We start from the raw sequence: 15,183 nt of genomic DNA, 5'->3' as shown, positions 1-15,183 counted from the left end.
GGAGGGTGCCAGTGCCAAAGGCATCAGATTGTCCTCACCCTGGTGGGGCCTCAGCATGCTCACACACATGACAAGACCCTGATGAGCCCTCAAGTGCTATTCTGCATTGCTCAGGTGGAAGGTATGAGAAGGGAGGTGGTACTGACATGAATTTCTGTGTCTTTTTCCCCTCCAAGGCCTGAATCTCTTTCCCCTGCATCAGGGCATTTATTCAGTGGCACTGAAGTTGGCACATGTCCCCTTGGGTGTAATACCTCCTCTCCAGCCATACCCTTCCTCCCTATCAGCAGGGAGGCGAGCTCAGTCCCTATTTATCCTACTTGCTAAACGGTTCGCTATGTGCGAGTGACCCATTTCCTCTTCATTGCCAATTTCACCACCCCAAGGCTACCCAGACCCTGTTCCCCCATGTCGTACAAAAAAGGGGAACCTCTCCTGGAGGGAGGGTGGTTCTGGAGTGTGAGGATCAGAGTTGGGGCACAAGGAGGAGAGACAGATTTTTACATTCAGTGTGAGCTGACTTAGCAAACTGCATGTCCATCCCAATTATCTTGTAAGCCCTTAATAAATATTATTATTATTTTGCTGGGACCAATAGGCTTCTGCTTAGCTCATGAGCATCGTTTGGCTTTTAACAGAAATCTGCAAATTGGAATATTCAGTTGAATTATGAGGTGTTTTTTTCCACAAAAGATTGAAATTCTAGGATTAAGGTAACAGGGCAACTGATGGCAGTACTAGCTTAGATGACTTAAAGTCCCACCTACAGAGGCACCCTACCAAAGGGTCCCTCAGGTGGGACAACCTGTGCCCTGATTGGTACCCAGCTAATCCTGTGTCCTTTTTTTTGCGCTTTGACAGGGTCCCCAGGGTATCCGGGGGTACCCTGGTGAGGCGGGACAGAAAGGAGAGACGGTGAGTTTGGGGACCACCTTGTTCTGGGTACACTCTTGTCCATTCACTCTTCATCGTCCCCCCTCGCCCCCACCACACACAAACACCAATTATCCTGCTATTCTCTCCAGCAAGCAGACCATCCTTGAAACTCTAGTTCAGTGGTTTTTCCCTGGGATTTGGGGGTCCCCTGGAGAGTCAGGAGGGTCCCCAAAAAGGTTCCAGAGGCAAGAACTGTGGAGCTTTGAATCCGCAGTAGATGAGTAGCAGCAGCCAATTGGCTCCTGTTCGTGGTTCTCTGACTGCCACTCCTTAGTATCACCTCCTCCTCCGTTATCCCTTCATTTCCCCTCCATGTTTGCCTTTCATCAGCTTGGGGCACTGGGGGATTCTGGGAGTTTGTGAGAGCTTGGGAATGTGGGCAAACATGAGAAGTCCTGGTCTCATGTATGTCCTGGGCTCAGCTTTGACCCAGGTTCCATTTTCTACCTGGGGATCCAGGGATTGGGCCTGGCTTTAACTGGTGGAGGGGGCTGGGGTCCATTGCTGGTGGGGATTTGTGGAGGCAGGATCCTGATCATCCTCTTCCCTCTTCTTCTGAGCAGGGTCCCCAAGGCTACAAAGGAATGATTGGCTCCATTGGGATTGCTGGAAGGCCAGTGAGTCCTTGCTCCTTTTTTCTGGTTCAATCTTGTCATTGGCATCTCTCTTCCTGGGCTGGCCCCTTCGTAGGGCGAAGAGCCTGGGGGAATCAACTATGGGATTCAGAGACCCCGTTCAGCTACACTGTCGTCCATCCCCCCACCAGAGGGAGGAATCTGTCCCAGCGGGCCTGGAGTTCCTCTGCAGGGTGCTGACCCCATTGGCTCCCAAGGCTGGAAGGGATCTGGGGTGGTCATCTCATCCAGCCTGCTGCCTCTGGGCAGGACAATGCTTGAGCCCACTTAGCCACCTCCCATTTTCTTAAACATTTCTGGAGAAGTGGATTCCCCAACAACATATGGAATCATGTCAGAGAAGTCTGCAGGTGATATGAGAGGGAGCTGGGCTGGACAGGGAAGTCAAGTTGCATCCTGGTGACTGACCCTCCCTTCTCCACATTCAAGGGGTCTCCAGCTGCACCCATCTCCTCTCCTGAGGTGCAAGGGAAGTGTTTCTGGGGAATCTTGTTCTAGATTTTCTGCCTTTGTCCTTCACTGTCCTTCTCTTGCAGGGTGAGGAAGGTCCCAAGGGGCCTCCAGGAAGAGCTGGGGAGAAGGGAGATGTTGTAAGTCCACTCTTTGTTTCCTGACCTTCTGTGTTCCCCCTGACCTGCCTTGGCCCAGCTCTGAGGGGTCTGGAGGGAGAAATGCTAGGAGGAAGGAGGGTGGCAGATTGTGTGTGTGTGTGTATGTGTGTTTTATGTGTGGGTATGTAAAGGGGGTGCTATGCATTGGATGCGTTTTTGAATGAATGTGGATATGTGTGTGGGCTTAGAGATGTTTGTATGTTTGTGCACTTGTGTAGATAACCCCACATGCCATAAGTCAGACCCAAGTTGTGAGTTCTGAGATCACAAATTACCATCCCTAATGTGGAAAGAAACTCACAAGGTCAACTTGTCTGTCCCCCTTGACTCCAGGCAGGACCACATCTAACCCATCTTTCCTGCATTTTGAGACCTCCGAGCTAGGAGATGCCCCGTCCTTGTCCCCCCGCCCCACCCCCCCACTTCTGATGGGTTACCAATAGAGGCTGTGGTGTCAACTTTTCATTTTTGAGCCCTGGGGCTTTTAGAAGGAAGAGTAAGTGGGATACAGCTTTGAGTTGAAGTGGGGCAGGCAGGTTGGCTCCACAAAACACCCTTGGCTCTTTTTACCCCTGCCTGGGCACTCTTGGGTCCCGCTGTAGACAAGGGCAGAGTAAGGCTGGGAACCCAGCCTGGAAATGGTGGAAACGCCCAGAGGGTCAGACTTCTGCACCTGGAAGCCCAGGAGGGAGGAGGGGGATGGCTCTGCTGCCCCTGCACTGATCAAAATGGGCACAACTGGGAATGGGTGGCTCCTTCCCACAGCCTAATTTCCATCCACCGCCTTGTGGCTGCCATCCCTGCTTACCCAGATGCCATCAAATCACCCACCATGCTAACAGGATTAGGGGTTTAGTAGGGGGCTGGGGCGGCTGGAGGAAGCCAGCGACACATTCCCAGTGTACTGGGGACAGCAGCGACCCCAGGGAGCACTAGCTGCATTCCTGACCCTCCAGGGGGTTGGCTCCTGTGGCTGGGAACTGGAAAAGGGACTGGCTGTGGGCTGATGGATGCCTTGCCCTAGTCCCTGGTGGGGCTTAGTATCCTCCTGTTGGGTTATAAGTGGACAGCCTGGGCCTTTTCCATCAGGTCCAGTCTTGGGAAGGGAGACCCTGGGCTCTGGTATCTTGGAGGGACATAGACCCTGGGGATCTGGGAAATGGCTCTGCTAGTCAGGGGGGATGAGGTTCAGTCCACAGCCTCCTGGACCTGTACTCTGCCTTTCTAGGAGACCTGGAGCCCAGGGTTCCTTGGATAGGGAATCACTCTTCTGCATCCAGGCCCTTGGGTCTTGCTCACAGATGGATCCTTCCTGACTCCCCCCTGAACGTGATAGAATCTGACTCCCCCTCCTGAAGCGGGCCTGAGCCTTCAAACATCAGTTAGACACCTCTGTCCAACTCCTGGTCGGGCTGTTACATTCAGAGATAAAATTTGAGCTAGGTGTTACTTGAGAATTCAACTAGGCCCTCCCCCTGCCTCAGGGCAGGATGACCTTCTCACCATCTCTGAATATCCCAGGTCAGTACAGTACTTTGTACATAACTCCCAACCCAGAATGCTTGCTGTTTGGTGTGGAGAACTCCGTGGTATTTGAGTCCTGCTCTGGGCTGTGTCCCACGGGGGTGTGTGGTGGGTTTGGGTGGGGTGGTGGCTGTGGGTGCTGACTGGACTCCCTGCTGAATGAGGGACATCACAGGCTCTTGGCTCACCTGGGTGGTGGGCAGGAGAGGGAGGAGATGTAATTGCTGACCCTGTTCTCCTTGTTGACCACCTCAGGGCGGACATGGTATCAGAGGACCCCAGGGAGGAGTAGGCCCCAAGGGAGAGAATGTGAGTATCTTAGGGGGGCGCTGGGAGGTGGGAGGGCTTCTCGACTGAAGTCCAGGATGGAGGTTTTGCAATGTGCTTCTGTCCACTGTCTTTCTGTCCAGCTGCCCATCCATTTGATGGATTAGGTGGCTAGTCCCTGGGCCCAACCTTGGCCCTTGCTTAGTGCAGTGCTATGCACACAGTAAGGGCTCAGTAAATACTACTGATTGATTGTAAGGCCTTGCCTGCCTCTTTCTGAAGCCCATCTCAGCCAACCAGTCCTCAAGTCTATACTGAACCCACGGATGGGGTAAGTAGGGGAGGTGGGCAGTACTGCCATGGATATGAGAGGATAGATGTGACCCCTACCCTCAGGGAGTCCCCAGTCTGAAAGGGGCAACAAAGCAGATCATAGACCCAGTTGTCCCCTTGAAGTTGCAGAGAGGGTTTTGAGAAGGAGGAGTGGGGGTGTATTGGGCTGACAGCTGGTGAGTTTAGTCAGGGAGGGCCCCTTGGAGGAGGGACAAAGAAACTGAGGCCAGATGATTTGGGCAATGGCTGGGAGCTAGGAGAGGGAGGACCAGACGAGGGCTGAGGTCAGACAGCTGTCTCCCCTTTTAGAGTGAAAGCTCTCTGTGGGCAGGGAATGTGTCAATCAATTCTATTACTGCTACTACTACTAAAGGGAATGGGTGTGGGAATGCTGGGAGATTTTGGCTTATTCACTGCCTTCTGCTCACCCCGTTGTTTCTTGCTCCTCTTTTTCCTCTGCTCAGGGCCTCCCTGGGATCGATGGCAAGGATGGCACACCGGGTATTCCTGGCGTGAAGGTGAGCATCCCTGAAAGCTTCAGATCACCCCAGCTGGGGACTCCTTCCTGCCCCCTCGGTTGGGCCGGACCCCTGCCTCTTGGTCAAGGGGCCACATGACTTACAGGCCTCGTCCCTGGGGCCCAGAGGTCTTCCCCATCTCTGCCCGGGTGCCCACCCCCCTGCCCATTTTTCACAGTAGCATTACCTTCTGTTCTTTCCACAGGGCAGCATTGGACAAGTTGGGAGACCGGGGAATCCTGGACATCAGGGTCTAGCAGTAAGTACTGGGCATCTCCTGGGGTCCTGGGAGCTAAGACCAGACAGTTCCTGACCATAGTGTTCTCCACAAGGCCCCCTATATCTCACAGTGGTGTCATCCCCCCCATCTTCTACATATTCAATCTATCACTAAATCCTGTCTGTTCTACCTTCACAAAACTCCTAAAATCTGCCCTTTCCTCTCCATCCAAGCTGCTGTCATGTTGATCCAAGCTCCCACTTTGAACACTGCATCAGCCTCCTCACTGACCTTCCTGCCTCTCCCCACCCCAGTTCTTACCTCACTCTGTTGTCCAGACCATTTTTCTAATAAAAAAGTTCAGTCCATGTTCCTTGGTCTGGGTTGCCTATATGGACCCATGGGTCATCAATCATAAATCTGGGAGATGCCCAAGTTGGTGGGTTGGTGGGTGGATCAGGAGTCCAAAAATATGACCTTTGTACTCTCTCCTCTTCCACCTCCTTGTTTTCCTTCCTCAGGGTCTTCCAGGGCAACCCGGAACCAAAGGAGGCCCAGGAGACAAGGTGAGAGAGTAGCCTGGGGATATTTGGGGCATGTTGGCAGAGTTTGAGCATGGGAATGGGTTTAGGGGTATGGGTACGGAGACTGGGATTTTAGCTTCTAAAGTTAAAGAGGTCTCCACTCCATCTGGGTGGCCTCCCTAGCCATCTGTGCATCCCAGGCATTCTTTGAAGAGGGGTCTGGAAGAAAGGGGTGGCAGTGCCAGAGGGGCACTGAGAGAGACTGAGCCCATCACCAACTCTATCCTTCCTCCGTTCCTCCCCTAGGGTGAACCAGGCCAACGAGGTCTCCCCGGATTCTCTGGACCCCCTGGGAAATTGGTAAGTCAGGATGTTTCCCTGATTACTCCCCGACTCCTCACACCCTTCTAGCCACCCCTGACTAAGCCCTCTTTTCCCCTCCTCCCCCTCCCTTCTGCGTTGCCTGTGCACTTGGTTCTGTATCCTTTAAGCATTTGTTATTCACCCCATCTTCAGGCCCACAGCACTTATGTCTGTAGCTGTAATTTATTTATATTATCTGTCTCCCACTCTAGACTGTAAGCTTGTGGTACTCTCCCAAGTGCCTAGTACAATGCTCTGCACACAGTAAGCGCTCAATAAATACCAATGATTTGATTGCTTGATTGATTCCAGCCTTTGAGCCTGTAGGTCCCCCTGGGCCAGCAGGGAGTAGTGCAGCAGGCTGAGCCCTAACTCTACCTGTCTGTCATCTGTTTCTAGGGAGAACCTGGCCCGCGAGGAGAAATAGGGCCACAGGGTGTACCCGGGGTGAAGGTAAGAGTCCAGAACGGATCTGCTCCCTCTGCTTTCCCAGAGGTCCCTGGTTCTAGGACGGGCTGTGCCACAGCTGGGTGACTTTGGGCAGGCTGCTTTCCCTATCTGGGCCTCTGTGTGGTGGGAGTTGGGAAGGAAAGGAGGTAGCTTGCCTGTCATCCCAACTCTCCCCACTTTGCCAATTTGGTGGGAAAGACTCCAACCCTCTGTCTTCTCTCTTTTTGCCAGGGTGACCAGGGAGAGAGAGGGTCGGTGGGGTCCCAAGGCCTGCAGGGTAAAGCGGTGAGTATCAACCTTTTCTCAGCTCCTTTGCTGAGGGCCACCTGGTTGGGACATGGGGGAAGGAGCCCTACCCCTTCAAAGCCCTACCGAGAGCTCACCTCCTCCAGGACGGCTTCCCAGACTGAGCCCCTTCCTTCCTCTCCCCTTCCTCCCCCTCCCCATCCCCCCCCGCCTTACCTCCTTCCCCTCCCCACAGCACCTGTATATATGTATATATGTTTGTACGTATTTATTACTCTATTTAATTTACTTGTATATATTTATTCTATTTTATTTTGTTAATATGTTTTGTTTTGTTGTCTCTCTCCCCCTTCTAGACTGTGAGCCCACTGTTGGGTAGGGACTGTCTCTATATGTTGCCAACTTGTACTTCCCAAGCGCTTAGTACAGTGCTCTGCACACAGTAAGTGCTCAATACGATTGAATTAATGAAAGGAGGCAGGAAGGGAGGAGCTGGGGGAAGAGCACTATAGATTGATTTTCCTGATATAAGAGAGAGGAAGCTCCTTGAGGACAAGGAATGTATTTTGGGCCTCTATTCTACTTTTCCAAGCACTTAATACAGTGCATTGTGCACAGCAGATGCTCAATAAATAGTATTAATGTAGCTCAGTCACTTCCCCACAGGGAGGGGAGAAAATAATCGGGGCCATTTCATACCCTTGGTGAGGGAAGCGATTACCTGAAGGTCAAGGATTCTATTCCCAGCTCTGCCACTTGTCTGCTGTGTGACCTTGGGCAAGTCACTTCACTTCTCTGGGTCTCTGTTCCCTCATCTGTCAAATGGGGATTGAGACTGGGAGCCCCATGGGGGACAGGGACTGTGTCCAACCCGATTTGCATGCATCCACCCCAGCACTTAGTACAGTGCCTGCCACCTTGTAAGTGCTTAACAAGTACTGTAATTATTATTATTTGTTATTATGTAGGGAGGGAGTCCTTTTTAGAGAGTCCTTTTTCCTCAGGGGACCTGCTGGAGTTGAGCTACTTCCCCCAGTTCCAATGGGACAAATGCAGGTATTCTGCCCTGGCTTGCTGCTTCCAGTTTGCTTTTTTAATGCAGTTAACTTTCTCCTTAGGGCCCCAAGGGAGAGCAGGGACCTCCTGGGATCCCGGGACCTCAAGGCCTGCCAGGAATCAAAGGAGACAAGGTAATGGGAGTAGGGAAGATGGAGAGAGGGTGGAGGGTGGCTGGGGGAGGAAAGAATCTGAAAGTCCAGTCCACTCCTCCACGAGCTTGTTTCCCAAAGACAGATCCCTGGATTCGGTCCCCTGGACTCCCTGCCAGGCTTTGGTACCACTCAGGGCCTCCATTTCCTCACCTAGAGAGTGGGATCTGGAGAATGGAAAGTGATATTGGATGTAGGGTACACTGAGATTTAGAATTAGGTAGTCTTGCAATTCAGGTCAAAACTGACCAGCCCACCTGCCTTTCAGGGAATGCCTGGCTAGGCGAGTGGGTGAGTGACTATTTCTAAGGCTGACAGCAAGCCTGGGGATTGGGTCCTGTTAGGCAAGGTTACTGCATGCCAGACCAGGTCATGTTCTCTGTTCTCTTTTTGTTCTAGGGCTTCCCTGGGAAGACGGGCTCCAAAGGTGGCATTGTGAGTACCTGGAGGGGAATGGGCGAAAGGGCAGGGATGTGAAACTCAGGGTGGATGGGTGGTGCAATGCAAAAAGAGGAATCCAAGGTGGTTTGGGAAGGTTCTTGGGATGAAGTTGGACAGGGCATTAAGGTGAAATGTTGGGGGTACTCAGGAGCCCTGGGTGAGTGGGCACCATTGGCTTCACATGACATGACTCTGTTTTCTTCCTTGGCAGGGTGACCCTGGGGTAGAAGGGCTTCCAGGACAGAAGGGCGAGAAAGTGAGTGAACTATTCATGGAGGGCAGGGCCTGTGGGAAGCAGCTGTTTTCCAGGGACTGCAACATGTTGGAAGCTGACCTCCTGGGAGCAGGGGGTTTCCCTCTCCTGGAGAGATGCCTTCTGAGGGTCTGGGGAGGAGGATAACTGGGCCATCAGCCCGCAGACCCCAAAAGAAGTAACGGGTTGGCTGTGTTGGGTTGGAGGAACTGGGAGAAGTGTGAGCCGATGGGGTTGAGGGGTGGGGACTTCCCTCTGAAGTGACTCTCCTCCAATCACTCTCTTCTCTTTGGTTCCAATCAGGGGGAGTCCGGCGAACCAGGCCCCAAGGGACAGGTGGGCACAGGTGTCTTGGAGTGGCGGGGGGCAGGGGCTGTTTTCCTCAGAAGAGGGAATCTCTGGGTCCTTTCTCTTCCTGCCTCTGAGTCTCTGCCACTAGACTGGAAGGTCTCTGAGGGCAAGAATGGGGGTCCCAAGTATTTATTACAATGCTCTTCACACTGTAGGTGCTCAAATGATACTATTGATTGATTTTTCTCCTATTTCTTGCCTCCTCTTACTCTTTTTCACCCACTACATACCCTGTTCTCTCTCTCTCTCTCTCTTTCTGTCTTCCCCCCCTTCCCTCTTTTCCCTTTCTTTTCTTCTTTATGCCACTCCCTCTTTTTCATGCCCTGCCCATGCCCTGCCTGTTTTTGGGACCACTCTGGGTGGAGAACAATCCCTCTCTGCTTGGGGTTGGGAAGCTGGTGGTGGTAGGAGCCCAGAAATAGAGGGTGGGGGTCTCCTACCCTCTCACTGGGATGAGCTGAGAGACCTGCTTTCTCTCTCACACAATCTCCTCATGTCTTCCCCTTTTCCTTCCTGCTTCCTGTCATAGCAAGGCATCCAGGGAGAGACTGGCTACACGGGACCCATGGGGGACTCGGGGGCTCCTGGCGTTCAGGGGTACCCTGGGCCCCCAGGCCCCCGAGGGCTGAATGGAAACCGGGGTGTTCCGGGCCTGCCCGGGCGACAAGGCATGGCAGTGAGTAGCCCTTATTGGGGTCTTTGGGGGGTCACCAGGGTCATTTCAAGCCCATCCCAGACTCTTTCTAGTTAGGGAGGCTTTAGAATGGGGGTAGGGGAGTGAAATTCAGGGGCTGGGAGTCTGAGCCCTGTCTAAGGGTGGAAGAGGAAATCCTAGTGGGGGACATCATGCCGTCTGCTCCCTGGCTTGCCCAAGGGAACTACTCAAAGGTTTGTATTGCAGCAGGAGGGATTTAAGTTATACACATAGATGCCCTTCCCACCAGAAAGTGCATATGAGGGGTGTTAAAATATCAGCCCCTTGTTGTTCAAGGAAGGGGTGAGCACTGATGTTTCCCTCTTTGGCAAGCACTTAGTTCAGTACACTGCACTCAGGGGATGTTCAGTAAATACCATTTCTACCTCTACAACTGGTCTGTTATTTTGAGGATGTACCTCGAAGACGGAGGTTTGGCCAAAATGAACCCTCAAAAGCTCTTACCTCCTGGACTATTCTGTGAATTTGGGAACTGGGCCACCGTGTCGTCTAGTAGTTGTATCACAGGACTGCAAGAGCAAGAAACTACAGCTGGGAAGAGACGGAAACAATAGTTTTCCTCTCGGCTATAGGCCAGAGCCAAGAGAACTGCAGTTCTGGGACCTGAGTCAAGTCAAGTCAGGAGCATTGATGGGTGGGAGGCAGGCGTTCTGGGTCCGGCTGGACACAAGTCTTTTTGGGCTTGGCATTTGAAGGGTTGGCATAGGTGCAAGTTCTCAGGCATGAGCGGTGGTCCCTGATGCTGCCGCGATTTATAGTCCCATCGGGCTTGTGCCCACATATTCTGGATGATGCTTGAGGCATCAGGGGTGGGGGAGGTGTTTCTCCAGGGTGAGGGGTTGGGCAGGCTGGGTTGGACTCCTTTCTGAGAGCCCCCTCCCCATTGACTTCCAGGGCAGGGATGCTGGGGACCAGCACATCGTGGATGTGGTGCTGAAGATGCTGCAGGGTGAGTGCAGGGCCCGAGTGGAGCCAATCCTCCCGTGGGACCCCGGCTCCTACCACCCTGCTGGGAGTCTGACCTGACAGAATGAACTCGGGTGCCTTAAACTAGAAGGGAGCCAGCTCTTCGAAGGACTCCCTGAGAGACCATGGGTTTCTCTTACTGGTTTCTCCACTTGTTACAATTTCAGAGCTTTTCCCACAATTCCCCTGCTTATGTCAGCAGGGTCCTTGACCTCAGGGGCCCAATGAACAGATGGGCAGAGATCTCCCCAGTTTATTTCCCTCCTCCACCCGCCCCCCCCACCGCCCTTACTTCTATCCCAACTCAACACTTGTGTGCTCACAACCACTCGTAGCCCTTTCATACAGATTTATATACTCTAATAATAATAATGGCATTTATTAAGCGCTTACTATGTGCAAAGCACTGTTCTAAGCACTGGATAATGATGGTATTTGTTAAGCACTCACTATGTGCAAAGCACTGTTCTAAGCACTGGGGAGATACAAGGTGATCAGGTTGTCCCACGTGGGGCTCACAGTCTTAATCCCCATTTTACAGATGAGGGAACTGAGGCACAGAGAAGTTAAGTGACTTGCCCAAAGTCACACAGCTGACAATTGGCGGAGCTGAGATTTGAACCCATGACCTCTGACTCCAAAACCCGTGCTCTTTCCACTGAGCCACACAGTAAACACTACTTACCCTATTTCTTTTTTTTTTTAAAATGGTATTAAGCAATTACTATGTGTCAAACACTGTTCAAAGCATGGGGTAGATACAAGTTAATCAGGTTGGGCCCCAGCTTATATGGAGCTCACATCTAATTAGAAGGGAGAACAGATATATAATCTCCATTATATGAGGAAGCTGAGGTCCAGGAAAGTTAAGTGACTTGCCCAAGTTCCCACATCAGGCAAGTGGCAGAACCGGCATTAAAACCCAGGTCCTCTGACTCCCAGGTTTATGTTCTTCCCACTAGGTCATGTTGCTTCTTATTACGTAAGCACTAACTCATAGAAGCAGCATGGCTCAGTGAAAAGAGCGCGGGCTTTGGAGTCAGAGGTCATGGGTTCAAATCCTGGCTCCGCCAATTGTCAGCTGGGTGACTTTGGGCAAGTCATTTCACTTCTCAGGGCCTCAGTTCCCTCATCTGTAAAATGGGGATTAAGAATGTGAGCCCCCTGTGGGACAACCGGATCACTTTGTAACCTCCCCAGCGCTTAGAACAGTGCTTTGCACATAGTAAGTGCTTAACAAATGCCATTATTATTATTATTATTATTATTATTATTATTATATGCAGATCCACTTTTCCTTTTTTCACCTGTAAATTACTTTAATGTCTGTTTTTCCCCCAACTAGATTGCAAGATTCTTGAGGGCAGGGATCATTTCTTACTAACTCTATAGTATTTTCCAAAGTGTTTAGTACAGCGCTCTGCACAGCATAGATTGCAAGCTCATTGAGGGCAGGGATCATTTCTTACTAACTCTATAGTATTTTCCAAAGTGTTTAGTACAGTGCTCTGTACAGCATAGATTGCAAGCTCATTGAGGGCAGGGATCATGTCTGCTAACCCTATTGTACTCCCCCAAGTGTTCTACACAGAGTAGGTTCTCGGTGAAGACAATTGATTGGTTGACTGATTCTCTGCTGACCATCCCACTGACTCTCTCTGCTCTTCTGCTTTCCAGAGCAACTGGCAGAGGTGGCTGTCAGTGCCAAGAGAGCAGCCCTGGGTGGAGCAGGGGTGGTGGGCCCCCCTGGACCACCTGGCCCCCCTGGATATCCTGGCAAACAAGGCCCCCATGGGCACCCTGGCCCCCGGGGCATTCCAGGCATCATTGGTGCTGTTGGACAGATTGGGAATACTGGACCTAAAGGTAAGTAGGGTTTCTTCCTCCTAGGGGAGAGGAAAGTGCTTATTAAAGTGCTCTGCACAAAGGAAGTGCTCAATAAATGCCTTTGAGTAAGAAAACTTTGCTGTCTATCTGTCCCTTTTCTTTCTCTCCTGTCTTTAACCTCCCCCATCTAAGCACAACTCTTCCTCTCCCACTCTCAAGTCCATTCCCATTCCCATGTGCGATCAGAGCAGGCTGGTTTCTTCAGGCCACCAGATCCCAGGTGCCCCTCCCAGGCCTCAATCAGAGAATCATGGTGGTCATCTTGTCCAGTCCCCAGCCTCCTTGTCAATTCCTCAACCATCTAGGATGATTCTATAAAGGTCTTCAGTGCCTGTTCCAGAGTTTACCTACTCCGGATATCAGGAAGTTCTTTTATGCCTTCCTGAGGATTCTTTTAATGTGATATCAGTCAATTTCTTCTTGGTCACTTGTCTGTGGGCAAAAGAGTGGGTTGTGTTCATCTCATTAAAGCCCTTCAAAGACTTAAAAGCTGAAGGATGTTAGACCTCTCCCACCTCCTCAGCCTTCTCTTCTCCCAGAAAATCAATCCCAATTCCTTTAAATTTTCTTCACAGAATCTGGTTTCCATCCTTTGCAGCTGGATCCTCTCCAGTCCCTCATCCCCACCCCCTCTCTCCCTGTACCCTCTCTGCCTCACCCACTCCATTCTGGACCCACAAGACCCTGGTCCTGCCAGCCTTCACGCCTCCAAGGAAGCCCCGAGGCTCAGGACCAGGAAGTGACTCCAGAGCTCAGAGTTCCAAACCCATCCCTGCTTCCAACACTGTGTAACCTGGAGATAATCTCTTGCCCACTCTGGGCCTTTTTTCTTCACCGGGAGACAGGGTGACCTCATGACCTCTGGGCCACTGCCTATCCTCAGGCTCACAGGGGAGAATCCCCATCGTCCTCCTCTTCTCCCCCTGGCCCAGTCTCTTTTTGTTGCTTTGTCTGTGTTTGGTGGAAGTCCTGCCTGACATCTAAGCTTAATGCTTCTCCTTTGCTCCTTGTAGGGAAACGTGGGGAGAAGGGAGACCGTGGAGAGGTGGGACGTGGACACCAAGGCTTGCCGGGCCCACCTGGCATCCCAGGTAAGATTCCACAGCCTCTGAGGGCTCTGGAATGATCGGTTTTGGGGCCTCAGAGGGCAGACACGGGAGAAGCCTCCCCTGATGGGGTTGGAAGTCCCGGGTTGGATCCTCCTTTTCCAGATCTGACTGTATTTATCCCAGTGCTTAGCATGTAGTAAGCGTTTACCCCAAACCACAGTCATTATGATGGGAGGACTGCCTGTCACCTTTTCACTACCGGAGGACACCAGAGACCCTGTCTCTTTCTGGTCAGAGGATCTCGGAGCTCACCCAAGAACTCCCCCTGTGCTTTCCTTCTGAGTGTGGGTATCTGGACCCTCCCAGGGTTGCCTAGGACCAGGGGGCTTCTCAGGGGCAACATAGTGCTAGGATCTTCCCCCTCACCCAGCCCTTTTGTTGGGCTCAGTTTTCCTTCTCTGGACAATGGGGGCATCCATTTTGTTTGTTTTTATGGTACTTGTTAAGTGCTTACTATGTGTCAAACACTGTTCTAAGCGCTGGAGTAGTTACAAGTTAATTAGGTCCGACACAGTCAGATCTCATCTGGACTCTCTAATTTTGGACTCTCCCTGAGGGGAAGGGAGAGGAAGGGTCAGTGAGATCCTCCGTGTTTTTTCTCTCCACCCCCATCCCATCATCCAGGTCTCCCTGGAAGACCCGGCCAGGCCATCAATGGCAAAGATGGAGAAAAAGGCTCCCCTGGAGCCCCTGGGGAGGCAGGACGCCCCGGTCTCCCAGGCCCCGTCGGCCTCCCTGGTTTCTGCGAGCCTGCTGCCTGCCTGGGGGCTTCCGCCTATGCCTCTGCCCGCCTCACCCAACCTGGGACCATCAAAGGACCTTGAGCAGATATGGCCTGCACCAGGGACATCTCGGTACTCTGGCAGAGACCTCCACTCCCAGAGGTGGCTGACTTAGGACTCAAGGCCTGAGACCCTGGCATCCTGGGGACCACCATGTGGCCTTCTGGGAAATTCCAAAATTTGGGGGGAGGGAGGCAAGAACATAAAGATGGGAATGAAACCCGGAGAAAGGTGTGGGGGGCGGGGAGAAGTGACAGGCACTGTGGGTTGCCTTTAGTATCTAAATCCTAGGATTTAGTTTGGGCTGCATCCCATTCAATCAAGCAGTGATATTTAGTGGACGCTTCCTGTGTGCAGAGCACTGTACTAAGCGCTTGAGAAAGTACAACAGAGTTGGTAGACACGATTCCTACCCACAAGGAGCTTACAGTCCACAATCTTCTCCCTTTCTCCTTGCCTTCTCCCTCTCCCTAACACTTTCCCCCACCCCCATGACAAAATAAACGGCATCTCCTTCACCCACTCTCAACCTTCATTTGGCTCCCTGGCCCCCGAGGTGGTTCTGCCTTGGCAACATTACAGGATTAACTTGCTGCTTCCCAGAGGTCTCGCTCCCATGAGGCGTGGTGCTATTCTTTTCCCTTCACACTAGGAGGACCATCCAGCACTGTCCAGTTCTCTTCACATGTGAATATTTAAGTAATCTTCTCCCCGTGCTCTTTCAATCAATCAATCAATCCAACCTGGTTAATTTGTATCCCAACTCTAAGAACAATACCTGACCCATAGTAATACCATAATAATAATAATGATTCACCCAATTGTATTTGAGGGCTCTATGCAG

At 51.9% G+C, this 15,183-nt stretch overlaps 1 protein-coding gene across 1 annotated transcript in view; it reads left to right on the top strand.

The window, feature by feature from the left end:
• COL9A2 (collagen type IX alpha 2 chain) overlaps positions 1-14,546 on the top strand; it is a 44,230-nt gene extending 29,684 nt beyond the window's left edge. Inside the window, exons 17-35 of the mRNA XM_038758638.1 lie at positions 862-915; positions 1,500-1,553; positions 2,108-2,161; positions 3,962-4,015; positions 4,771-4,824; positions 5,030-5,083; positions 5,566-5,610; positions 5,875-5,928; positions 6,331-6,384; positions 6,613-6,666; positions 7,746-7,817; positions 8,235-8,270; positions 8,488-8,532; positions 8,833-8,865; positions 9,410-9,556; positions 10,490-10,544; positions 12,239-12,427; positions 13,462-13,539; positions 14,182-14,546. Coding sequence (XP_038614566.1) covers positions 862-915; positions 1,500-1,553; positions 2,108-2,161; positions 3,962-4,015; positions 4,771-4,824; positions 5,030-5,083; positions 5,566-5,610; positions 5,875-5,928; positions 6,331-6,384; positions 6,613-6,666; positions 7,746-7,817; positions 8,235-8,270; positions 8,488-8,532; positions 8,833-8,865; positions 9,410-9,556; positions 10,490-10,544; positions 12,239-12,427; positions 13,462-13,539; positions 14,182-14,381 — 1,386 coding nt within the window. The 3' untranslated portion in view covers positions 14,382-14,546. The remainder of the gene's footprint in view (positions 1-861; positions 916-1,499; positions 1,554-2,107; positions 2,162-3,961; positions 4,016-4,770; positions 4,825-5,029; positions 5,084-5,565; positions 5,611-5,874; positions 5,929-6,330; positions 6,385-6,612; positions 6,667-7,745; positions 7,818-8,234; positions 8,271-8,487; positions 8,533-8,832; positions 8,866-9,409; positions 9,557-10,489; positions 10,545-12,238; positions 12,428-13,461; positions 13,540-14,181) is intronic.
• The last annotated feature ends 637 nt before the right edge of the window (positions 14,547-15,183 follow it).

Source organism: Tachyglossus aculeatus, chromosome 16 (genome assembly GCF_015852505.1).
Source record: "Tachyglossus aculeatus isolate mTacAcu1 chromosome 16, mTacAcu1.pri, whole genome shotgun sequence".
Lineage (NCBI taxonomy): Eukaryota > Metazoa > Chordata > Mammalia > Monotremata > Tachyglossidae > Tachyglossus > Tachyglossus aculeatus.
Note: the sequence above shows the minus strand (reverse complement) of the source record. Positions and strands in the feature narration are given on the sequence as shown.